Below are 27,505 nucleotides of genomic sequence, written 5' to 3' on the forward strand. Positions count from 1 at the left end.
AGTTTATATAATTGTTGATGTCGAATTACATATGTAAGTTATAAGCTTTTTGTATGTTGTACGTTTTTATTGCTTAAAACAAGTGTAGGTTATATAATTTTGTGTATGTTGTATATTTATTGAAATTAAATACGTTGATATATGCTAATATATTAAGTGGAAATTATTTTTTTAATATAAATAAATAGTATTATATGAATAAATTGTATTTACGTTGAATAAAATGAGGAATACGTAAATAAAAAATAAAACTAAAGTAGTGTTTTTATCTTTTTAATTATTATAGTTAAATTAGTTGGATATATAAATTATAGATATTTATTATGGTTATATTAATTGTATTAATTGGAGAGAGAGAGTGCACTGATTGTTTCATTTATATCTTTTTTATTTTTTTAAAAATTTTAAAACCTAAAATTAAACTTGTGGCTCATAATCATTTCTCTCATTTTTTGCAATAATTTGATTTTCTTTCTTGAACTTTAGGTTTAAGTTCAAGAAAGAAATCAAATTATTGCAAAAAAATGAGAAAAATAAATATGAGCCACTAGTTTTATTTTAAGTTTTAAAATTTTAAAAATAAATAAAAAGGATATAAATGAAACAATCAATGCACTCTTTCTCTCCAATTAATACAACTGGATTCAACTAAATTATAAATTTTGTAGGTTATATGTTTTCGTGTGCATGTGTATTTCATTGATGATAAATTTTGTGTGTATGTTACATGTTTTTTGTGTGGAGGTTATATGTTGTCTTATTCTTAGAACAAGTGTAGATTATACGTTTTTGTGTAGGTTGTAAGTTTTTTTGTTGATTTTTAATGCAAACACATGTAAAATAGTTTTTTGGTATTATTCATTATAATGTAAGTATGTTTTGATGGATATTAATATATTGAGTTGGAAGAAATTAGATTTGGATAGAAAGAAATTTTAATGTATGAATAAATTATACTTGTGTAGGATAAAAATTCAAGACACAAAAAATAAGTTATAAAAATAAATGAATTCTTAATATTTTCCAATTATAATAATTTAATTAGTTATATTAATTAAGTAGATAAGTATTATGGTTTATTAGTTATATTAATTGAAGAAAAAAAATGATTAATACTTTCTTTATTTAGCTTTAAGCATTGAAAACTTAAAATAAAACTAGTGGTCCATATTTATTTCTTGCATTTCTTGCAATAATATCATTTCTCCCTTGAACCATCCTATATATATATATATATATTCTTGTTAGAGAGTTAGGGTCGATGTTTTGAAAATCGAACGAGTCGTCGACTTAGGCGTAAGACCATCTAAGAATGCATAATAGTTGTGTTTTGCCCGAGCCCCACTCCATCCACCCGAATATACTATACTTCTAACTTCTAAGTTCTAATACAAGAAGGAAACAACTAAATGTTTAATATAATCTCTTATAAAGTTATTCAGATAAAAAAAATTGTTACACTATTTACTATTTAACCTTTTTTTCTAATTGCAAAATTCAAATACAAATATACAATGGGACTTTAAAGGGCCCACACTCACAAAAGAGTCCACCTGCATTGACCTAAATTGTTCACTTGCTGCCCCTAAACATCCGTACTTATCTCTACGTTCATAATATTCTCATTTATTGAATCATAAGATTGTGTATTATATTTACTTTCTTGATCTATATCTGATTTTTACTATAAATACGTATGAAATGATTATGTAGACTTGGTCAAATAAACAAAACACCACAATATTAGTATGTTATAGAATGAGCGATTAAAATGTCCATAAACCTAAGCTAAGAGTTTTGATGAAACTCATTCAACTTTTTCGCGTTCTTGTTAACTGGATTCAACTAAATTATAAAAATCCAACCCAAATCGTGTTTTCCTTACGTTTTCAGTTATTAACCAAAAAACTGAACTAACCCAATTTCAAAACTGAATAACCAAACTGCTTCTAATTAGAGCAAGTCGGTTTTTAAAGATAGATGACATTATTAACCCTTCTACGAACAAAAACTCCAACCAAGTCAAAACACTATAGCCTTAATCGTACAACAAGCATTTGGACCATCTTGGGAAATCATCATTTTAGTCACCAATTACAGACATGCATATTTTTGCAAACTAGAAACTAGAATGGTGACACTAGTTACACACACATTGTTGCATTAGGGTTGGTTCATAGATTACATCAATCATATGATTGTCAACTGCATGCTCATCATGCTCAAACCTTTCTAAACACGGAAATACTTAAACAATATACAAGAACATTGTACGTTACGTCGTTATAGAAGTAAACTATACTTGATAAGTTTGCGTGAAAAAGTGTTAGTTCATTTGATTAACATCTTCATGTAATGTGAACTGGAGATCATCACGTGAAAAAGTCTTAAATTATACTTAAGGGCTTTGTGCTGAAATTCATGTGTTCTTAATTCTTATGATGACTTAATTTCTTTAATTAGTTAATGGCTTAGAATTCTATTTTCTGAAAACTTATGCCATTCTCAGTCTCTGACAAGTCTTTTCACTCTATGAATCAATTATGTTAATTGTTAAGTTCCAATAATTAACCTTTTAAGAATGATTACAACAACGACGACAACGACAACGACAACGACAACAACAACAACAACGTACATGGGATTTTCTTGCATGCATTTTCCCACTTCCTTTTAGCTAATTTTTTTGACTCATTATTTGACCCTTATAGTTCAAGTCACCGATTCATAAGTAACTAGACTTTGGTTAATGTGTTTGAATGAAGGAGCTTGTATTCAGACTTTGGGTACTTTTCAACCCCTCTTTTATATTGCAATTTGAAAATAAACATATTGTGTGGCTTAATTAATAACATGGCCGCCTCTAAATCTTCTATTGCTGAGAAACTAAAAGAGAAGAATGAAATAGAAGCGATATATCCGTTTCGAATGCATCCCTCCTTTGGTTACTGACTCCGGACAGTCCCGTGTAATCATAAACCACGAGCATATAAAGCATGAGAAACTTTTCGCTTCATCGTTGTGGTTATTTTCTTATAATGTGGCCGGTTAATCGATCCGTGCCTTAAACGGCTATGAACTTATGATATCAATGAAATTTCTATGAATTCTGTGAGATATATATAGTGCTCCATTATGCTACGAGTACATGCAGTCTTAGCATTGGATTTGGTCTTAGAACTCTCTAGCTTCTTGTTAGTCGATCGTCTCTATTTGATAGTATCCTGATCATGTTGGAAAAAATATACGAATGGACAGGCGAAGGTTTCTAAACTAAGCACCATGATATCAATTAGTTGTTTATTTGTTATTTATTGCAGTTTATTTTATGCACGTTTTGTTTTAGTTTATGCACTAGTTAGTTATAATCCCTAAAAGTAGGTTAGTGCATTTGTTTATTTCAATTTAGTTGTTCATGTAAGACTATATAACAACAACCGATGGTATTGAAAAGGATTATGAATGAAAATATGAAAACTATCTGATCTTTCTATATTTCTATTCTGGTTTTATCTATTTTCTTTGGACCATTTGATTAACGAACAAGGTTCGTAACAGCTTTTAATACCTTTGAGTTTATTACTAGTTTATTGTGATTTATATTCTAAATAATTTACACATTGATGCGAACTTAGATTAGACTTTAATACCTTTGAGTTTGAACTGGTTAAACAGAAAAGGAAAAAAGATAACTACGTTTATGAGAAAATTATAGAAATAGTTGTATTTAATTTAAAGTAAAAGATATTTATCTCCCAAAGATACGACTTTATATCACCTTTTCAAATAATTAGAGGCGGCCATGTTAGAGCACTCACGTATTTTACATAATTATCTTGATGCATAATTGTTACAAGTTTATAAGATAGTTATTTAACTTCAAGTTCTTAATTAAAAGTATAGGGTTAACGTATTTAGATCATAAATAGATAAACGAATACATATGTACGTATAAAGGTGCTGATATATAGCTACAAAGTCTTTGTCTAATCACTCGATCAGTCTCTTGCATTATTATATACATTGTTTTTCTGATTTTACAGATTGTTTTCTCTACTTTTTCTTCTTTAATAGTACTATAATAGTAAATTATATATTACACCATTTTACAACAATATGAAGTATCTTTATAAATGTTGTTTAATATTAGGTATATATCGTTATAACAAAATATAAATAATATCATTAAGTACACATAATCTCGTAAGATTTAATATCATTTATATCATACTTTATCGACAATTAATACTTAGACATGAGTTAAATTTTTAAAGGCTTTAAAAAAGAAAATTTGAACTTAACAACCAAAATTGACCAAACCTAGCTATTACTTGAAAGATAACCACCAAACCGGCGTGTATACACAAACATTTTAACCCGGAACAATTTATTTGATTAGAGAGTACATCAATTAAACAACTACGCATAGAAATATAAAATCACTAACCACTTTGGTTTTTTTCCATGACATAGTACTTATGTAGATTCTTGTGCTTACATTCTTTAGTGAGCTCCTTTGTAACTCCTTTAGAGTGAATGCACGTGATTTTCAAAAGCATCCACATTTTCATGAGATACCTTCAACAAATATCGTATGTCTTGACATTAAATTCAATCAAACATTTTTGTAGGCATAACACTTTTGTCGATATATTGAAGCCTCCAGGATGCGCACACTTCATATGATATATGCCAAAAGACACATAACCACGACAAATTTCTATACTTTAAACTTTCAAGAGATTAACACTAATTAAGTGTATGGTGGGTCACGTCCATACGTATACGTTAGCTTGCGGGGCATATCAATTAGTTAATTATCCATCCCCGTCCACGACCAACAATCCCGCAATTATATCTGCTTATCACTACCACCATCTTAATTTGTAACTCCTTCACGTTGTAACAAACTTTAGTTAAAAACCTTAAGGTAAAAATGGCTACTTGTGAATGTTATCCCATCCCAAGAGAAACCCTAACCACAACTAGCTATTCCAAATTGTCTGAACCTGGTTATTCCGACCCGAACAAGCTAGTTAGGTCGTGTAAATTTTGTTCAAAAAGTATTGTTCACAGCAACCTTAGCTTAATTTTGATATATTATATCGTGTAATGTCTTTCAAAACAAAATTTAACTATTTACAATAATAAATTATGTTGCAGACAAATAATATAATAATGATAATAATAATAATAATAATAATATATGTCATCGAAATGTTGTTACTTGAAAGGAAACAAGATAATGTCACGGAGGATTCATTTACTTATTACAATATAATAATATTTTGAAAAACATTGTAAAAATCAAGACCATACCACTATATAAAGAGCTTAGGGCTTAGTTGGCAAAACCATACTTCCCTAATTTCTCGTCACCCTACTCTAATCAAATGGCGTGTCACCGCCTTCTCCTCCTCAGCACCACCACCATTTCCCGGTGTCAAAACGCTCCAGCAGTTCAACATTTCCGATAATCCACATTTATCGTCGTGGACACTCCCGAAAGATCTCTCTCAGTGCTTCAATCTTCAATTAGTTGAAGCTAGCAATGTTAACCTTATCGGTTCAATTCCGGTTTCCCTAACCAAATTGATAGATCTTCAACTGTTTGTTATGTCATACAATAACCTTTCTGGCCATATTCCTCATTTCCCACATCATGTCAAGTTTCTACATCAAAGTGTCGTTTGTTGGCTGTGGCTGGTAAATCTTCAATGAACATATTGGTGATTGTTGGTATTTGTGTTGGTGCATTTTTGGTTTGCCTGGTAGGGTTGTATTTGTTCCACATGTGTTATGTTTATGTTAATCCTAATCCAGTAATGGGACCAGTGGCTCAAAATCTAGAAGCGAATGAGAATCCTGAAGCGGGAGGTGTACTAGTGGCTCAAAATCTAGAAGCGAATGAGAATCCAGAAGATGGGAGGTGTAGTAGTGGCTCAAAAATTAGAAGCGAATGAGAATCCGGGAGGGGTACTAGTGGCTCAAAATCAAGAAGCGGATGAAAATCTATAAGCGGGAGGTCCAGAAATCGTTGACATGGAGGATTATGATGTGGGAAATGTATTGTTTCCATTTGTAATTCTTCAACAGGCCACCGAGAATTTTAGTGAGAGTAATATTTTGGGGCTTGGTGCCACACATACAAAGGGGAACTTGAAGATAGAACCATCGCGATGAAAAGAATGGCACCCGGTGTGAAAGGAGTTCAAACCAGAATTAAGCATAGACATGCTGTGCATTTTCTTGGTCACTGTGACACTAAAAGTGAGATACTACTAGTGTATGAATATATGTCTCAAGGGACATTGAGTCGGCATTTATTTGAATGGAAAAAGCATGTAGGTTTGGCAACCTCCTAGCTGGACCCAAAGGCTTACAATTTCTTTAGATGTTGCTAAAGGAATCGAATATTTACATACTTTCGCGGTGCGCGAGTGTCACTAACAGGAACTTAAGTTCGTCTAATATTTTTCTTGGTGATGATATGAGAGCCAAAATCGCTGATTTTGGTCTGATTACAAAAACAAGTTGTGGGGAGAATTCAGTTAGAGTCGAAATTCGCAAGGTATTCTGGTTATTTGGCACCAGAATATGACGGTGAGAACTAAACATTTATTTTTGTCATGAAATTACATTTATGGTTATTAGAAGTGGAAGTTTCTATTTGTCCAATTTGACCCACCCACTCGGCCGACCAATCTGAAATCGACCCCGATAACCACCAAAGAGGCAACGCCGACAGAAATAGCTAGCCAAAGAGATAACCGGACAGTAACCACCACTGACAATTACTATAACAACCAATACGCCACCATTAAAAGTACTCATGGTGGAAAAACCGATGGCCTGATTTTGTCTCTCTCTCCGTGTTTCTCTTTCTACGTCAAGATAAAGAGTTGCAGATCCACCACCCCGTGTAATCATACACGACAGTCATGGACTCTTGATGTTTAGAGATAGAAACCTTGAAGAACAGAGAGAGAAAGATGACAAGGAAAACCTACGGGGCATGAATCAAGGCTTACCTACTACTTGTTTCGAATCATCACCGAACCACTCATCTTCAAACGGGTGGCTAGGTCAAGTAGTAGTGGAAGCATGTGGTGGTGTCATTTTGTAGTTTGTAGTAGGTGTTGTTGGTTTTTTGGTTGGTAATTGTGGGGGTAAATTGAGATTGAAGAATAGAAAGAGAAGAGAGGGAGTTTATATGATAATATATATTTTTGGTGGTGGTTGAGAGGAGTAGATTGAGATTGAACGAAGAGAGAGAGTTTATATTCTAAAATACATTTATGTTTTTATTTTTATTTATTAAATAAATGTATAAATGTACAAAATTAACGTAATGTGCATCTTATTTAACTAGAAAGGTTAACTGGATTAAGAACAAAAGACAAAATTTGATAGGGTTTTTAAACAAGTTTTTTAGGCATTTATAAAGGTAAATAATAACCACTAAAAATCCGTGCAAATGTAAATGATGAATATCATTATTTTGTCTTCTTATATTATACTTTCTTATTTTTCATATCTAAATTCTCATTATACTGTCTTATTATGCGGATTTTGTATTTAGAGTAGGTTGAAAGACCGAGATCGAATTGATATAACTACAATACGTTTTTGTTTTGATTAGTTATATTAATTCGATCTTGGTCTTTCAACCTGCTCTAACTACAAAATCTGCATTGTAGTACTCAAACTCTTGATTTTGAAACAAATAGGCAACATAGATGGGGTGTCAATCGTGTCAGGTTGACGGATTGATAGGTTTCGGGTTAGCGTGTTGAGATTCTTCAACCCTAACCCAACCCATATATTTATTCGTGTCGACCCATTTAGATTCATGTCGTGTTCGGTTTATGTTTCGGGTCAACCCATTTTACATTCGTATACGAATATGAGTAATACATAGTGACTTAATAATAAGTTAAAGAATTATTATTCTTATTTATATAAAACATTTTAATAATTGATGATAGATGTGTATTTATTTCTCATTCTAAATTAACAAACTTATGTTCACATATTTATCTCAAGATTCACTTCACAAATATATCATAAATTCACTTCACAAATATATCTTATATACAAAAAGAAAAGGAAAACTATTTTGTGACACAGTGATGACATATTTGAACCGAAGATTAGTCGTCACTATAGTTGCATCATTTTTAATCACAGTGATGACATATTTGGGACCAAAATTCAACCGTCAATAAATTTTGCTCCAAAACCTTATATTGTGCATGCATTTTTCATTAGAGTGGTGGCATATTTCCTCGAAACAACATAATGTTTGTCAACTATTGGAGCGTGAAAGTCAGTTCTTACTTTGTCATCTGCCAAACTGTTTGGAGACTAAATATTAGTTTCGAAAAAGGTAGCTTAGTTTTTCTGAATGGTAGAATTTGCGTCAAATACTTGAAGACTGAAAATTAGCACTTGACCCATTCATATACAAGACGCACATAAGACCGAATATTAGTCCCTAATTATAGATTTGTTTGGAGAAAATTAAGAACTGATTTTCAGTTTCTAATATGTTCCTTTCAAATTAGAGATCATATAATAGTCGCCTTACGTTTGAGACATTTTTCATTATATTTATGGGATTGAAGTTTAGCCGCCAATAAATTTCCATTCAAATCTTATAACTCCTATACAAATTTGTAACTAAAATTCAATCACTGATAAATTTCTCTCTAAAACCTTGTAAAACTAAAAAATTTAAAGATGAAAATTAGTCTCAAATAAGATGTCAGTTGGTTATCAGTCACTACTCACTAACAATATTAGTTTCATAAAAGTCGGTCTCTAATATTATTAGATGATAAATTAGTCTCAAATATTATGTATTTGAGATTAATATATCAGTCTTTTGATAGCTAATTAATCTCGAATTGTCACTTTTTTTTTCGTAAGACTATAAATCAGGTAATTCTCAAACTTTTTTTCATTTTTGAAAAACCATCTTATTAAAATACAAAAATGAAAACCATGCGAAGTTCAACTAAAAGGTAGAACCAGCGGTGCTAGAATGATAGTAACATGTCAATGGCCATTTGCATTAATGATAAAAGTCATATTACACCCGTCCTACTAACCCTTTGGTCCTTTGGATATGGTAGTATTAGAAATGGATTAAATGTATCGAATAATGTATGAGGTAAAAAAGTAAATAATAAGCAAGAAGTTAGGTGTACTATTTAGGGAAGTCTTTATTCATTTTGTTTTAACCTGTAGGGCCAACACGTACTGTTTTACATAATTGTCTGGATAACATATTTATTACAAGTTTATAAGATGGCTGTTTAAGTTTCTCTTTATAAAAGAAAAGGGCTGGTTGATTTCTGTTTTAGTGAAAGAATCTGATTCAGAATGGGTACTTGAACATAAGCAAATGTATGTATGTATGTATAGTGAATCAGAATTGTCACGTTAATATAGAATCAATGTTTTAAAAACCGGTATTTATTTGTACCGGATTGGGCTAAAAAATGGTATAACCGGTTGAACTGAGTTATACCGGGAGGTTCAACTGGTTAAAAAGTTTACCTTATAGTTTTCGATAAATGTAACTTCAATCCAAAAATAACCAAAAACTAAACTATTCCTATAACAAAAAATAATCTAAAAGTTAATCCATATTAAAAAAAATAATGCAAAAGCACTCAATTATAAATAAATAGTCCTAAAGTTTACACGTTTGAATGTTAATTGTTGGGTTAAAAGTAATTTTGAAAAAATATGAGCCGTAAATATAAAAATTTTCTTGGACTTAAAACCGGTTTGCCGGTAAAAACCGGTATTTTAGACAAAAACCGTTGGTAAGATGTTCTAGCTAACCGGTCAAAAATGCCGGACTTAAAATACCGTCCTGCTGTGCGAAATCCGGTTTAACCGATTCAACCGGCCGGTTTGAACCGGTTTTTAAAACACTGTATAGAATATTGGTTTAAAAAGTGTCACGTAGGTTGTGCCATTTTAGTAGAAGAAAAGTTGACAAGGTGTGAGTAGGCTTCAAAAACAAAGTCTTGTCTAATCACTCGGTCTCTTGTATTATTATATTGTTTTTTTTATTTTACGGATTGTTTTCGTTTTTATTCTTATTACTATAATGGTAAAATTTTACACCATGTTACAATAATTCCAATAATAAGTAATGTCTTTATAAATGTTGTCTAATATTATGTATATCTCTCATAATATACACAATATCAATAAGTGACAATAACTATGCATCCTGAAGAAACACTAAGTGAACCCACGGGCAAATTATAGATAATCTGGGGGTTAAGTAATGTTTCCCACGAGGATGAGGTCCAGCAGAGAAGGTTGTTCTTCAGGGGACCTGCAAAACAGACACCGTAAGCTCGTCACTGAGAAGGGGGGGGTTCCTCCTTGTGACCACCCTCCGGCGTGAGAATCAGACTAGATTGCTCTGAATATAAGTGTATATTAAGAGATTGCTAGATAAGATTGAGATATCAGATGATGTCCTTACCATTCCAAGGTGTTGGAGTATTTATAGCCGAATGTAGGTTTCCTAGAAGGTACAGCCGGCTGAATAGTATTCCTGTTCTACCAACAGTGGACTACGCACAGGCCATGCTGGTTGGTGGATAGGCTACGGCCAACAGTAAAGGTCGGCTGTATACTGTTCCTTTACTGCCGGCTACGCACTGTTCCACCAACTGTAGGCTGCGCACGTCCCATCGTAAGGGTTGGTGAGTAGGCAGCGGCTAATAGTGACAAACAGTACTAGAGGGTGCTCCTCCTCGTATTGTTGTCGGTGAGCTGTCACCCTGTGATTGGTTCATGGGCTGCTCTGGTCAAATTGTCTGTTCCGCCCATACCTTAGTAGGTATAGTACGAAAGACCTTCCAGAAGCATACGGACTGGCTCATTTAGGCGGGAGTATTCCCGCCTTGCTCATTCCTTCATGTGACTACTGAAGTAGCGAATGCCTTGTGCGTGTAGCCTTGCTGTTAGTGCGGGTAGCCTTCCCTGATGGCTTGTATCCGCAGCTGCGGGAACAGGCGGGGTACTTCGCCATTGGGAGGCTTTCCCTGCGGGTACAGCTGGCGTACTGCGCGTAAGGTTCTCTGAGCATGGTGGGCCCTGCTGGAGCAGTTGGTTATTGCGCAGACGTCCCTATTCAATTGCGGGTCCAACTGGGCTCTGCTGGGACCTACCTCTTCACATCCGTAAGTCTTTTTCTAATTATATAAGTCGTCGCCATTAATACAACAAACATTGTATATGTCAAATTGGAAATTACATGTTACATGTCCTACATTTTGTTGGACATCTTTATCATTTATATTAAGCTTTATTGACAAAACATACCTAGATATGAGTTTTAATTTAAGAAGGAAAAAATAAAATATGAGCTTAACAACATAAACTCACCAACTTTTTGAAAGATAACCACCAAACCTGCATACACAAATAATATTTAAACCCACAACAATTTATTTGATTGGAGAGTACACAATAAAACATGCACACATACAATCACTAACTACTTCGGTTTTACCATAACAACATAATACTTATGTACACTCTTGTGCTTACATTCTTAATTTAGTGAATGTACCTGATTTTCATAACCATATACATTTTCATGAGATACCTTCAACACTATATGACCTTGACATTAAATTCAATCAAACATATTTGTATGCATAGACTTTTGTCGATCTTTTGTAAACGTGTTCCATACCACTGCAAATTCCTATACTTTCAAGAGATCAACCCTAAGTGTAATATGGTGGGTCACCATACGTATACATTAGCTATCTAGGCGTATCATTAGTTAATTATCTTCGTTTACCACTAACAATATTGTCATCAGTCTGCCTATCACTACAAACATCTTTGTAACTCCTTCACAGTTGTAACGAACTTTAGTTTAAAACTTGCACGTAAAAATGGCATCTTGTGAATTATTACCAATTCTCGCATTTTTTACCCCATACTAATCGAAACCTTAACCACAATTAGGGGCGTCCAGAATGCCTAAATTCAATTATCCCAACCCAAAATAGCTAATTAGGGCCTATGTTAGATATGGTCAAAAAGTCTTGATCACAACCACAACTAAGGAGCTTTATCTTTTGATTTAGGGTTTGAATTTAAATACTCCAAACTTTCACCGTTTGGTTGGTACATATCACTCAGAACTAACAATATGTTACACATCACTCTCAGCTTTCACCTTATTTGTTTCTATCACACTCCCTCGTTAACTGAATAATAACGTCGTTAGCGTCCGTGCTAACACGGAGTTTATTTATTGAGTTGGCATGCTTATGTGTCATATGTGGGTCCCACATAGTCGTGTGTGAATAGCGATTCTAAACCGCGTCCGAAGCATAATGATACTTCATGTTTAATAAGTAATTTCATGTAAACGAACCAATATAATGACTAAATATAAAAGTAAGCTTAAAAATAAATCAGCTAATAGTAATTTCTTAATATTTCCATTACAAACATATGGATATATCAACCGTGAAACTAAACCCTAAGTATTCATAATCACAAACTCCATGTAAAAGAATAAATGCCTAGAAACCTAAACAAGCCTAGCACCACATATAGCCTAAAAATAATCGGTCATGTGAAGCTTTGATCCATTTTACATAACAAATTCCATGACACATGTTTTCATGTTTGCATGAATTTATGTAAAAAAAAATTAGAAAGAATGCATGTGACTTTGTGAAGCTTTGATCCATTTTGCATAACCACACCTAGATGGAAGTCATCTAGTATTGTGAAAAAAAAAGGATTAAATATCATGTACGTACAAAAGACATGCATTAAAGATTATTTCACCAAAAAAGAGACTAGAGATAGTAAACATAGAAGAAAGGCACTTTCAACTCTATTCCATTTTTTACTGTGCCCTCCCCATTTCTTTTCTAAATTCGACAATATAATACTTACATTTATAATGTATATATAAGAGACTTTGAACACTTTTAACTCTATTTTGATAACAATAGACAAGTTTGATGGTGAAAATTGTAATGGTGAAGACAATTTGATTTCCTATGGATTAGTTTATTAATATGTCTTCACGTGACATAAAAAAGAAGTAATGTAATGGTGAAGACAATTTGATTTTCTATGGATTAATTTATTAATTTCTAGTGTCTTCATGTGACATAACCAAGTAATATAATTGATGGTGCTAGTTTAATCTTTCTGTAATTGATGCAATGTTTGACTGAAAGCTATGTTATCGATACACTGAGTGTATGCTTTAGTTAGTGTCTTAGGCCATGTGTAGTGGGGCTTGGATTTGGGCAATTTTGGGCGCGAAGGGGCGCGAACACCGCCCTCCGGACGATTTTTGGGCGAAAAGGGGCGGGGGCGGGGTTCTTTTGTCGCCTGGAAGAGATGAAGATTATTATTATTATATTATATATTATTATATTACTATTGTATATATATGTATATGTATATATGTTGTGTGTGTGATATATATACATGTATATGTATATGTGTTGTGTGTGTATATATATGTATTTGTATATGTATATATGTTGTGTGTGATATATATATATATGTATATATATGTATATGTATATGTATATATGTTGTGTGTGTGTATATATGTATATACAAAATGAATCTTAGAAACAATCCGAACCACCCATTCCCTCCTTATGGTCAACACCATGATTCGCAAAACCAATCGAACGTGAACTTACAATGGAACCCGATGAACCTAAACCAACCGAGCTATCCGTTTCAATTTCCTAACCCGAACCTAAACATGTACGCCAACCGAGCTATATGTTTTTTTATATTTTTAGTTATGTATTTTTTTGTATTTCTTTTTAATTTTAATGCATTTTTATTTAATTATTTGAAGAAATTGGTTTTTATTTGATTAGTTTAATTATAAAAAAGAAAATAATAAAAAAAAAAGATACTGTGGGCCCAATTTGTAGCCCATACACCATTACACCCAAAAAACAAATTCTCACACCATGCTGACTGGGCGTCACGTGTCACAATTCGCCCACATTTGTAGCCTCACATAGCCTTATTGTCTTGGTTGTAGATTGGTAAAACACGTTTTGTAACATACATGCTGCGAATTTGTTTTTACTAAATGATTAAGACAGAATTACAAATTTTGCCCTTTAAAAAAAGCCAAAAACCGGTTCGTGTCCTTTTCTAAGTTTCCTTGCAGGCGGTGTACTTTAAACTTTTTTTTCCTACAAGTTTTGTCTTTACGCTAACTGGGTTAGAAAAAGTCAGTTAAATGCCCTCACGTGAGACGCATGTGAGGGCATTTTTGTCTTTTTGCCTACCTGCAACTTCTTCTTCTTCTGTTTCTCCATCTTCTTCTTCCTCTGTTAAATCTTCTTCTCCATCTTCTTAACCATCTACTCCTCCGCCCACCTCCTCCTCTTCCGCCACTGGACCACCACCCTCCGCCCAATCGCCGCCAGCTGCCTCATCTCACTTCTCTCTCTATGTTCTACCACACCATCACCATCACCATCACCAAAACCCAGTTTAAATCCGATGCTAATTCGACGCTTGTGCACCACAATCCCGTATTCCAAGCTCAACCCATTATTCTTCACCACAAAATCCACTAACCCTTTACTCGTCTTCACCCAATTCGCACCCAATTTCAAAACCCCCAATTTTCAAACCCTAAAATCAATTTCCAGCATGTCCGACAATCGCCGACCCGCCGCCCTAATTCCGTTGCCGGAATCCGCCGAACGGACCGAACTGTACTGGTCACTGAAAACCACCATGGGCTCATCATTCAGTTCCGAGTCTTTAGCCCCAAATCCAAGGCCTTTGGTTATTGTTATCAGTGGCCCAAGTGGTGTGGGCAAAGACTGTTTGATAAAATACGGGATTGTGGTTATGGTGATGGTGTTTAAGGTTTACAAGGGAGAAATAAAGAAGAAGAAGATGGTGAGTGAGATGTGGTGAGTGACGGTGATGGCTGAAGAAGAAAGGGGTAGATGGTTAAGAAGATGGAGAAGAAGAGTGGGAGGTATGGTGATGAAGAAGAAGAAGAAGCAGCAGCAGTGAAAATGAAGAAGAAAGAAGTAGTTGCAGGTAGGCAAAAAGACTAATATGCCCTCACATGCACCTCACGTGAGGGCATTTAACTGAGTTTTTCTAACCCAGTTAGCGTAAAGGACATAACGTGTAGAAAAAAAAAGTTTAAAGTACACCGCCTGCAAGGAAACTTAGAAAAGGACACGAACCGTAATTTGGCTTTTTTTAAAGGACAAAATTTGTAATTCTGTCAATGATAATTCAAATATGCTAATAATGGTGTGTGTAGCAACACGGCTACCACATAACGGCTCTTTTTTAAGCCATCAATTTCCTTCCAAATGTGTGTAATAAAAGTGAGGGGCCATTCAAATTTCTAGCGGGAAAAGTGAAAAAAAAAATGCGTATATAACTCATCCAAGGCCAAGCAATTGTTTTGTTTGCAAATAATACATTACCATTATTACAAAATTGTTGTATTCCACATTTAGGAGGTGCCCAATTCAACAAAATGCAGTCTTAAAACAGAACCTGTCACATTGATTTATGAGTTTACTTTTTTCTCTTTATTTTAGTTCGTGTGAGTGAAGCATGTTGGATTTGCTTATAAATGTCAATGTTTTTCATTGTTGTTTTCAGAGGAGATCTCTCTCGTCGTCCTAATCTTTAAAAGGACAATAACATGGGTGATCCTACATCAGATCATGCCAGATTGCGAGGCAAATTAAATTCGAGAGGTGTGATGGAAAAACCAAACCCGAAAAACAAGCAAAATAAAATGGGATTATCCAAGAAACCAAAAATTCTGTTACATTTATTGCACAACAAAACTTGTGATCTAGTGTTAATTAGTTGATTTAAGCAATGTATAAAACAAATTTAAAGCATAAACAATCATAAATCCATGTTCATAGCATAAGAAGCCAACCACCATTATTACAAGATTGATTTTTTTTTTGTTTGTTGTTTAATTACTTCTAGAATTGATATTCAAAATCTTAGAATCACTTTCAAAAGTCATCAATTCAGAGTTGCTAAATAGCAAGGATCTTAGCATTTATGCCATAATATGCCATAATATTTTCAACATTGCAATGCATCTTTTATAGGATAAACATGAGGCCTATTAACGGTTTTATGTGACATTTTATCATTAATGCAAATGGCCACGGACATGTTACTACTTTTCTTTTTTGTATTTTATTAAGATATGGTTAAATATAACCTTAATAAATTAAGTGTGTGTGAAGATGTAAAATACAGAGACGTGGAAGGTTTTACGAAGAATATGTTTTTCTATTTAACTTTAGAGAGAGAAATAAATAGTCAACTAGATGTGAATGATCTAATTATTTTTTTATTACGAAGTGTGAGTCACTGATTATCGAACTAGTTTGTACATATTAACGTCGTAATAATTTTTTGGTCAACAGAGTAAGAGTATTCAATCCCTAAAGCCCTAGGAGTTAAGCATGTTGGCAGGGCCGTCTCTGTGTTCTTGGAAACCTAAAGCGAACTAAAACGTTGGGGTCTGTACCATGCCTCTTTTTTTTAATGTTAAATGCCATAAAAACTTGGACGGGGGATCAATTAATGGAAATGAGGTTTTCTTCTTTTCAATATGGTGACCCAACTGCTCAATAATGAAAACTCATTTATATTAAACATGTTTTGGTTGGAGGCCTTAACAAGTTAGGGACCCAAGGCCGTACCTTGTTTTAAATGGCCCACGGGCCGCCCCGGCATGTTGGTGATGAACTAGTTCTCGTTCACCCAAGACCGGGTGGAATAGTGAATAGTATTAAATGTATTTGGGAATCCAAACATATAAAGTTTTAACAAATCAAAATCATACTCATGAAAATGAAAATATATCATGTATGTAGAAATCTGCTATAAATCTCATTATATAATAGTAACAAACTTATCAATATACTTGAGTTTGACCTCACTTGTTGGGCTCTGTTTGATTCTACTAGCTCGATTCATTTACACCAATGTATATGGCTACAAAAAAGTTTTAGGAAAATAGCAATAGGGCCACAAAATTGTCATGTTCATAAGTATATGACACATGTCATAACTGGTTTTTGGAAAAGACATACGATATTTGGATACGATGGTCGGAATCCTAACACCATTTAATACCTTAAAAAAACTGGTTAATTAATTAAAACTTCAAAATAAAATAACACAAAATTTAAGAAATAACTTCTGACATTACAATAAAACAAAAACACATAATTTATAAATAAAAATACACATATTTAAAAATACATATTTTGCTACATACTAATTGAACAATCTACGAACATTTGTAGCATTTCGAGTTATCGACCTTTAGAAAACGACTTTCAGAAGACCAGTACCTCGAAACACTACTCATGTTTTTCATAAATTGTTTAATTAGTATGAGCCGAAACATGCACTTTTAATTGGGCGTATTTTTTATAAATTATTTATTTTATAATTGTGTAGGATATTATTACTTAAATTTTTTTCTTTTAAAAGTTTGATTGATTTACAACGGGATCTTAAAAAAAACAAATTGTGCCTATACACCTCATGCATATAAGAGATTTTTTGTCCATATACGAGTGGTATAGTATAGCCACAAAAAGCTGCGACTTCTGTATATATGTCAGGCACGCATTGTCTTTATGTAGGTTGTATAGTCTTGTACAAGCATCTAAAACAATAAAAAGTAAGGTTAAAAAAAGAAACAGTTCTTGTCAAGTCGCTTTTTATGACATGTTACTCCATTATTTTAGGATTCTTGTGTTTCGACCTTGGGCAAGGACAGTCAAAAGTAATGTTCTCAACACTTATATGTTAACACATGTAATTGTAGTGTTTTTTAAGAGGTTATTTAATATAAGCTTACTAAACTTTTTTAAACTATTTGTGTTCTAATATAAACTAGTATATAGAAGAAACATGTATCAAAGAAATATATAGTTAGAAAACTCAAATCAAAAACATAAATTTTAGCATATAATACATAATTATAGTGATATACAAATAATTTTTTGAAGTAATTATTGGAATGCTTGTTTAGGTTATTTACTTACTAGAATATCTAAAATATGTCTCGTGTCATTGTTTGCCCAACATACTTCATGAAGTTAATGAGATTGGTAACATACCATTAATGTGGTTATCCGGACAACGTTTTAGACCTATACAAGCCGTATAACCTGCAAAAAGTTACGACTTTGCTTTTTTTGTACGTGTGTCAGTCACGCGTTATACAAACACAATGTGGGTGGTGTCTATGTATAACATTCGTTAAGAAACAATTAAAAATAGATTCAAAAATGTTATTGTTAAGTCGCTTACCATGGCATGACAGGTTGGATTAATGTACAACGCTCAAGGTTCTTGTGTTTAGTCCTTGGGCAAGGACGGTCAAAAGTTTTTTCTCACCAATTAGATGTTAACACATTTATAATTGTTTTTTGAGAGATTATATAAATTTTTAAGCTTACTGAAGTTTTTTTAACTATATGTTCTAATATAAACTGGTAATCACATGTAGAGGTGGGCAAAAATATTGGTTAATCGAATCAGACCGGTTTAAAACCGATTATGTAGAAGCCAGTTTGGAACCGATTGAAACTGTAGGTTCGGAACTGGTTAGTAATTCTCCAACGAAACCGGTTAACCGAACTGAAACCAGTCAAAAATAGCCGAAAGCAGTCGAAAACCGGTTAAAAACCAATTGTAACCTCGTCATGAAACAGGTTTTAACCCGAACCGAAACTGATCATAAATCAATTTTGACTTTTGTTGACCATACCGAACCTCTTTCAACTCGAACCAGTTAAGGTTTTAATTTTGACCCCATAAGATTTGATCAACGACCAAGAATAAATATGTGTGTCAAAGAAATAGTTATCAAAGACATGTCATAACATGTTTATCAAAACGACAGTTTATAATTTTAATAACTTTTACTTTACCATGTAAACATTTAGTAACTTTTAATTTAAAAAGTCGAAATAGACGTTTTAAGTTAAACGTATACGTTCATTCATGCTATTGAAGTTGTTACTTTGAAACATGTTAAAAGTATGCCAATGCCACCAACCCACTTAACTAATATCATGTTAACGAATATCATGTTAAACATGTCAATGTTGTGTAACTTTTACTTTATCATGTCAATGATATGTTTAGCTAAACATGTAGTGTACCCGTATTCCCCAGCCATGTTAAACATGACCCATTTTAGCAAACGGGACATATCGCTTGCCCTACCCTCACTTCTCACAAACACAAAGTAATGCGACTAGAGAAACCGTTTACGAATCATTAGAGCATAACATGACAAGGACCTACTGCATTAGTGATTTAATGCCAACATTGCACCCATCCTTCGTTATTGTTTATTTGTTTTTAGACAATAATATTAAGAAACCATCTGTTAACACGACACTAGCTTTATCGTGCTGGCATTTGAGATAACTAGTCAATACGTTATGACACGATTAAAAACGTACGTGAAAAAATTAGTTGAATGCATATTATTCGGATTTACTAGTCATGTTAAACATGCCATACAAGCACCACATATTGTAATTTAGAAAACTTGTATACAAATGATTAGAACATCACATGGCACAATGCTATCTGGTCCCAAAAAAAACAAAACTGATCATCCTAACTAACAAGCATGGCATGCTTGGTAAAAGGTATCTCAACTAAAAAACATGTCGTACGATAATTTGTTATCGACAAGAAAGCATGTTGTACTTAGTACCGGATAACAAACATCTGTTATTGACTAAAAGCATGGTGTACTTAGTACCGTTCACGGTTATAACCACCACCACCACCACGGTTAAAACCGCCTTCACCGCCAGCACGAGGAGCACGTTCATTGGCAAGACTAACACGAATGTTTCGACCATTGAGTTCCTAAAACAAAAATGCAATTAAAATGTTAAGAATTGGACTTTAAATAAAGGGGGCATTCAAATAGAAGTAGACTTCTAAACCGTAAAGTCGTGAACCCAAGTCTTTTGTTTAGTTTAAAACTTAAACCCATAAACCAAAGACTACCTAAAACCGACTAGTATTTCGTGAAAAAAGAATTTAGTTTCTAACCTGCCCATCCATCGCTTTCATAGCCTCGTTTGCCGAGTCATCACACGAGTAGTTCACAAAACCAAATCCCCTAGACCTCCCAGTCTCTCTGTCGGTAATAACTCTCGCTAGATCAAAAAATCATATCAAACTCTAAGTTTATAACCTGTAATAACCAGACTTGAACTTTGCACACTGACACAAAGTATAGACTATCTTACCTTCAGTAACGTCCCCAAAACCAGAAAATGCTTCCTTCAACGAGCAATCATCAGTCTGGTAAGAAAGGCCTGCAACATTCACAAGTAATTAGAATTTACCATCACATTTACAAAAATTAGTCCGTGACCATTATGCAGATAACAATAACATACCACCGATAAACAGCTTTGAGGACATGCAGCGAACAGCATTGTACATCGACGGTCCGGTTACTTGCCCAGTTGAGACACATTTCTGAGAGATGCTTTGCCTCATGAGGCTACCAATTTTGTTGTAGAAAGCCATTATAAAAACCTGCATAATGATTCAAAACAATTAGTTATATAAACAACTTGACCCAAATCTAGTGTCAAAAGGCAGACACACACAATGCAATGATCATTGAATAACGCCTAAAAAGACGTCAGATGCAAATCACACTATCAAGTTACATGCAACTGCATAAATCCTTAGAAATAAAAAGTTAACAGTTAAGCTACAATCAGAGTGAAATGCACGAATCCTTAACTATAAGATTAATAGTTAAGCTACAATATAGACAGTAATTTGTACACTATCAACATTTCAATAACAAAAAATTAAACTTTTAAAATAAAATTGTTTGCAGAATATGACGTGCACCATGAATACAAAGACCAATAAAGACGAAACACACAAACCTTGACTTAAAAGTTAACAATTAAGCTACAATCAAAATAGATACTTTGTATAGACAGTAATATGTACAAAACTATGATTCGATCCTAATGTGGCTTCAAAAAGCAGACACTAGAGGTGTAAACAAGCCGAGCCGAACTAGTAGAACTCAGCTCGTTTTGACTGACAAGAGCTCGAGTTCAAGCCCCCACTTGTTTAGAGCTTCTTTTTAAAAGCCCGAGCTCGCCTCATAAGTCTTTTTTTTCAAACTCGGACTCGGACTCGTATGTTTATCAATTAATTTATAAACATTAGACAAGCCTAAGCTTATATAATTAATTAATTAAATTATCAATTAATTTATAAACATTTTTAGCTTATATACATTTACTATTTATCAATTAATTTATAACTAATTAAACAAGCATTTTTTATCGATTAATTTATAAACATTTGCTATTTGTCAATTAATTTATAAACATTTACTATTTATAAACATTTTTAATTAATTTACTATTTAACAATTAAACAAGCCTAAGCTTAGCTCGACCTAGTGTAGTACTAGTACCTTAAACCAATAGGTAAAACTAAAAACTACACGAAGCTCTATAACTAAACAAGCTTTTTTTTATCGATCCTATCTCGAGTAGCTCGCAGTTATACAAATCACACAATCAGCAGCAACTTAAAATGCACAAAATCACAATTATGGTGAAATGCACAAATACTAAACAATTAATTAAGCCACAATCAATACAGATGCTTAACATAGAACATTAACTACCAAATAAGATTGAATAATATGAATATCTCATATACCTTAAGGTTCAAGCGGCTAGGGTTTATGATTTATGATTTATGATTATGACGACTAAAATATCTATCTGTCAGTATATATACACTGACGTTTCAGGTTAGTGTTAATGAAATGTGTACCATTCGCTTCTAAAGTTGTATCACGTTTTTTTAAATTAAAAATCCCTTTTTTTAACGGGTAGATTAAAATGAGAAGTTGCACTAATCTTTTAATACCAAAGACTTAAAAGACGACATGTTTTTAATCCAAAGATAAGTCAAAGTCTTGATGTTCTCCACCACGTCGTTAACCGAAGTCATTTTCACGTTGAAGGTAGTTTTGATTCTCGTATTTCAAATACACCAATAAGTTATTAAGATTAATTACTCCTTAGAATACTTTTTTTATTATCGAGCGTGGTTGAGTTGTCTAAGTTGAGAAGATCACGAACCGAAAATGCGAAGATAGGCGGTATCTGACACCACGAACTCACCGTGTTCCAGGCCGAGTTAGCGAGAAAGCACGAGGTAAGGAGATTATAAGAGTATTCTAGGTAAGCATCACATACATTGCAAAAAGAACCCGAATCCACTTGAATGAAACGAAACGTGAGAGCCTCTTTGGTTGTCGATCTATCAATCTCCACTTTTCAGTCGGAAATATTCACTTTCTTTGGAACCTAGTTGTTCCGTGACATAACAAACAGAGCGTTCAGACCATACGCGTTAAACAGCTTATATTTATACATGTATACATGTATAATGATCTTATAAAATTGTTTATAACGATAATATTCTTTTTTACCTATATGTATCATCATTGTATTACACTTTTAAGATCTTTATATTAGACCTAACATAATCATTAAAATTCATCAAAAGTAATTTTCAAATATAAAACATTAATATTTAAATAATTTATACCATAAACTCAAAAGTTTGGAATATGGTGTCTATGTAGCAAGATTATCTTCATTAGTGTGTGAACACATTATACGAAGGTGTAAGGGTTGACAAATCAAGTCTAAACGTGTTAAACAAGCCGTACATAACACACATGTTTATAAAGCGAATTACACGATACAACATGTTTTAGATTAATATCATCGTTTTAGTGACACGACTCTAAAAGAAGCGGTAGGAGTTTAGAATTATAAGTGTAACGAAGGATATAGTAGGAAAACAAAACTAATTGACTTAAAGAAGCAACTAGGTTCAGCGGCATAGTGCACGAAGATTAGGGATGAGCAAAATCGGTACCGGTATCGATACCGAAATCGGTACCGATTTGGTACCGTCGGTACCGAATCGGTACCAAAGTTTTAAATTTCGGGATCGGTACGGTACGGTACCGGTATTTCCCGATTTTTTACCCTCGGTACCGGTACTATCCTGGTACCGGTACCAAGAATTATCAATTTTCGGGATCGGGAAATTCGGGATCGGTACCGGTCGGTACCGGTACCATCCCATGCTCATCCCTAATGAAGATCACCACGCGCCCCGCGCGGTAAAGATTATGTAGTAAATATCTAATTAATTGCACAACAAAACAGTTAGTTCTATAACAACTACATATGTTTCACTAGATGATTAGTACTTATGATTAGAAGAAGAAAATGAGCATGATCATTAAATATTGGTTTCTACATTTGAGGGTTCTTAATTAAATCATCATCCTGTATATACATATATTAGAACTTCGTGCATGACATGTTCCATGTTCATGGAATAACCATGTAACATCTAAGGTTTTTATTTTGAACCAAATAATAAAGGGTTTATTATTTATTCTGTTCTTAGACTACTTTATAAGGTAGAAGGGGATATTGTGAAAATACTTAAAATGGCTTTATAAGAACATCTTTAATGGTTTGAAGGGTTTTGAAATACAAACTACCTAACTTCACTCACTCACATTTTTGTTCGGGTCAGAAAGGGTCGTTTCTAAGAAATGCGAGAATGCAGAACTAAACACTGTAGATCAGAATCCAATTTTTAGCCTTTTTTATGCAGTTCGGGTCGGAATGGGTTTAAAGAGTCCCACTAATCGGCTGTTAACGTTCATTCCTTTACTAGCATGCGCTGGTGCGCACAGAACCTGGCAATGGATGCATAACCAGTGCCGGTACGGGCGTCGTGTGCGTACGCGATGCCTGAACGCTCGTATCAGGCACAGGCTACGTGTGCAGAGCTGATTACACATTGAGCGGTGGGTTAAGCGCGTATTGGGGCAGGCTTACATGTCTGACGCGAAAATCTGTCCCAAATCGAATATTTTGAAAGTTTAGTCAAATGGAAATATAATTACTTGTTATTGCAGAGAATGCCAAGGTTTCAAAATGTGGATCACAACAAGACTATATTCGAGCGAGTGAACGAGATGGCTACAAGGAAAGGGTGCACCGCGGCTCAACTAGCGTTAGCTTGGGTGCACCACCAAGGAACGGATGTGGTTCCGATACCAGGGACCACGAAGGTTGAAAACTTTAACCAAAACATTGGGGCGCTATCCGTTAAGCTAACAACCGAGGAGATGACAAAACTTAAATCGTTCGCTTCGAGTGAAGTTGTGAGGGGGGAAAGACATGCAGTCATGCATATGACTTTTATAAATTCAGAGACTCCTCCATTGTCTACTTGGAAAGCCAAGCTATAAGTTATGTTATGTTCAAAAAACTAGTTATATTGTGAAAACATAACTTTATACCCCAAAAGAACTTGTTATATTAAATGTGAATACTTAAGTTTATACTTATTGTGATTATAAGTTGGTTTAAAATTGATGTTTATCAACCCCATTGTAGTTGATCTTTAGGGTTTTCGAAGTTTCGTATGTCACAATTTTAGGTGGTGTTTATCTACACCATTGTGGTGGTCGTATTAATATGCAATTCCATGTCAAAGTATTAACTAACACCAAAAAAGACGTGAGTTTTATCAATTCAGCTTTAACTTATTTAATAAAAAAACGCATCGTAAGGAGAGAGGTAAATTGCTCAAGGAAGATTTAGCGGATACATCGCCACATTTCACGAGTAAGTCTAGTTTTTATTGTATTTTTTTACTTTTTAACTATAAAATTATTGATGACGTGTCACATTCGTGAAAGTGGAGCCATGCCCCACATGCTTTGTATGGAAATGAGGTGGCGTCTACGTGACAGGTTTCACACCTCATAGTCTAATCAATTACCATTTAATCAAATGCATTAGACATTGGGTTATGTTGATCATGAAAAGAATAAGGTTGAATTCACATGTAACTCAATCCACATGTGATGTACAAAGTCACATGTAAAGTAAACATTCATATTTGAGTTTACATGTGAAAAAACTAGATGTGTGTTATATATGAATTTGAAATTATGACCACATGTAAACACTTGACTATATAATTTAAAATTTTGATTATTAAAAAAAATAAAAGAAACTATAACAAAATAATAATCAAATTAGAGTAATACTTAGTATATGATCATAACTAAATAATGTCAAACTCCAAAAAGAAAATGTACACTATTTCCTCTGGCTCTACCACTGCTCACGACTATCATCTCATCTATCTTCTATCACTATCGCAAACGCTGACATGTCGCAGTTCCATATGACGAGAATCTGGGTCCACACATGCGTTTGGAGATGCAGGTGGGCCCGCAGTTGGGATTCCCATATCCTTGGTCTTATGAAGAAGAAATGTCCCACAAAGAATCGTCACAAAGCCGCATATTTCTGTTGCAATTTGCGACGCACTTTGATCATCCCAGTCCTGTAATTATGCCAAACACCACAAATCATATGACATTATTTTTTTTTAAATATTAAAACTTTCAGTCAACGAGACTGACTCACCTTGAACATGATAATACTAGCTAGGATAGTGAGGCTTGTAAACAAGACATAGTATACTGGAGAAACCACATTAATATTGAAGGTATCCAATGCCTGCAAATATTCATTCCAAACTTATGAATATTATTGCAGCGATAGTAACGATTTTAAACTTTTATTTATGTATGCGTAACATAACATACCTTGTTCAAATAGTTGAGTTGCATGACACAAAAACCGACAAGTAGCAAGGTGAAAAACCATGTTTGGAAATATTTAAACTGGTTACTTTCGGTAAACGATAGCTTAATAGCGATTCCCACTGCTTTCACACACATAACCTACATTTCACAACAAAATCATAATAATACGATAAAAATTAAAAAAAAATAAAAAAAATTAATAAATAAAAGTAAAAAAATAAAAATAAAAATTAATGAAAATATAACAGATAAATAAAAGATGACAAACCATTAACGAACCCATGAGAGAGCAAATTCCAACATATACGATTAGATGAGTTTGCCCATAGAGTGGCACGTAACGGTAAATGAGTACACCGACAACAATCAATACAATGCAAGCATAGACCATAAACGCTGTTAACATCATATAAATCTTCATTAACACTAGCTAATCATAATTTGTGTTTTATAATGGTCAGATAAATAAAACAGACCTGGCTCGGTTGCAAAGTACCAAACTTCTTTAACTGAACTAACTTGAGTCTCGTGAGGTGCATGTAACACGATTGTCGTTGATCCCACTAAGCAGGGTATGCAACCAACTACACCGAAAATATGCAGCCTTTCATCCAAAAAATAATGAGCTAATACTGCACTGCACAAATTATAAAAACATAAAAAGACTACACCTTTGCATCAAATATAGTCTTTTTATAAGGTATTTAACAATACCCTTGATCCCAAATTGCAGGGGGGCGCATTTTTTTTTACAAATAAATACAAAAACTCTTATATTAAATAAAATCTTTGTAAGAAATATATAGTGTACTACCTGACTATTATACTTAGAGCTCCCAAAGGGGTAACAAGAATGGCGGGAGCAAACGCATACGCTGCAAAATTCGCTACTTCGCCCAAAATCACTGCAAAAACATCGAAATTTTAAAGTAAAGAACAAGTTAAATGTCACTTTTACCCTTGTATTTAAGATATGTTCGTGAATTTTTAGCCATTTGACCTATTATAGATAAAACATAACCGAAGTAAACGGATCAAATCACAACCTTTTTTTAGATCGTATGAGGTCAGCATAGCAGTGTCATGCTGTCATTCGACTTTTAAAAAGCGATATCCTTTGTGAAAATTTGGTTTATATAAACACGTATAAGAAATAATGAGAGGTGATTGGAACTTACTGCTCACCATCCCTGCCCACCACATAGGTTGCTTCAAGTATGAGTGACCTCCTGAACCTGAAACACATTCCCGACATATAAATTTCTTTATAGAAAATAAATTTTGTTCTTCAGTGTCATCTAAAACAACATTTATTGGGACAAACTAACGCAAATATTAGCAATTAAACAAGGAACATTCAGCAAATCATGAATAATAAAGTAGCTTGTATGCATATATGTGTTATTTAAAAATATTAACCGAAGCATGCGACTCGATCAATAATGAGTGCTACTGTTACAGTATTACTCTCAAACATGTATGGTATTGTTATTGATCTAGTCTATAAGATTAAACTAGGACTTTACATTGACAATGATTCATGATCAACAAAAAAACAACATAACCGATAATCAAAAAGATCCCGTCTTGATGCGCACTAAAATTGGCGCTCTCCCAGACTTTGACATTGGCGGTTTCTCTAATAAGGACACCGCCCCACCAAAGCCTCAAAAA

The 27,505-nt window shown here is 33.6% G+C and overlaps 3 protein-coding genes across 3 annotated transcripts in view; 1 reads left to right on the forward strand and 2 right to left on the reverse strand.

Annotated features, from left to right (window-relative positions):
* The window catches only part of LOC143531540 (putative aldo-keto reductase 5), a 207,848-nt gene extending 183,382 nt beyond the window's left edge, over positions 1 to 24,466 (forward strand). The window contains exon 4 of the mRNA XM_077026815.1: positions 24,122 to 24,466. Within this exon, the coding sequence (XP_076882930.1) occupies positions 24,122 to 24,457 (336 nt within the window). The 3' untranslated portion in view covers positions 24,458 to 24,466. The remainder of the gene's footprint in view (positions 1 to 24,121) is intronic.
* Positions 19,651 to 21,902, reverse strand: LOC143531543 (glycine-rich RNA-binding protein 4, mitochondrial-like). Its single transcript, XM_077026818.1, has 5 exons — positions 21,823 to 21,902; positions 20,520 to 20,661; positions 20,367 to 20,435; positions 20,167 to 20,273; positions 19,651 to 19,977 (listed from the first exon to the last, which is right to left on the reverse strand). The coding sequence occupies exons 2-5, from the start codon at positions 20,650 to 20,652 to the stop codon at positions 19,861 to 19,863; spliced, it is 426 nt and encodes a 141-aa protein (XP_076882933.1). The 5' UTR covers positions 20,653 to 20,661; positions 21,823 to 21,902; the 3' UTR covers positions 19,651 to 19,860.
* A 721-nt stretch (positions 24,467 to 25,187) lies between the features above and the next one.
* LOC143531481 (putative magnesium transporter NIPA1) lies at positions 25,188 to 27,079 on the reverse strand. Its single transcript, XM_077026768.1, has 7 exons — positions 27,010 to 27,079; positions 26,646 to 26,736; positions 26,308 to 26,468; positions 26,100 to 26,227; positions 25,832 to 25,969; positions 25,650 to 25,742; positions 25,188 to 25,566 (listed from the first exon to the last, which is right to left on the reverse strand). The coding sequence occupies exons 1-7, from the start codon at positions 27,032 to 27,034 to the stop codon at positions 25,360 to 25,362; spliced, it is 843 nt and encodes a 280-aa protein (XP_076882883.1). The 5' UTR covers positions 27,035 to 27,079; the 3' UTR covers positions 25,188 to 25,359.
* Between the last annotated feature and the right edge of the window lie 426 nt (positions 27,080 to 27,505).

The sequence above is a fragment of the Bidens hawaiensis genome, unplaced genomic scaffold (genome assembly GCF_021521415.1).
Source record: "Bidens hawaiensis isolate Kalapana, Puna unplaced genomic scaffold, B.hawaiensis_p1.1 tig00009190_1, whole genome shotgun sequence".
Taxonomy (NCBI): domain Eukaryota; kingdom Viridiplantae; phylum Streptophyta; class Magnoliopsida; order Asterales; family Asteraceae; genus Bidens; species Bidens hawaiensis.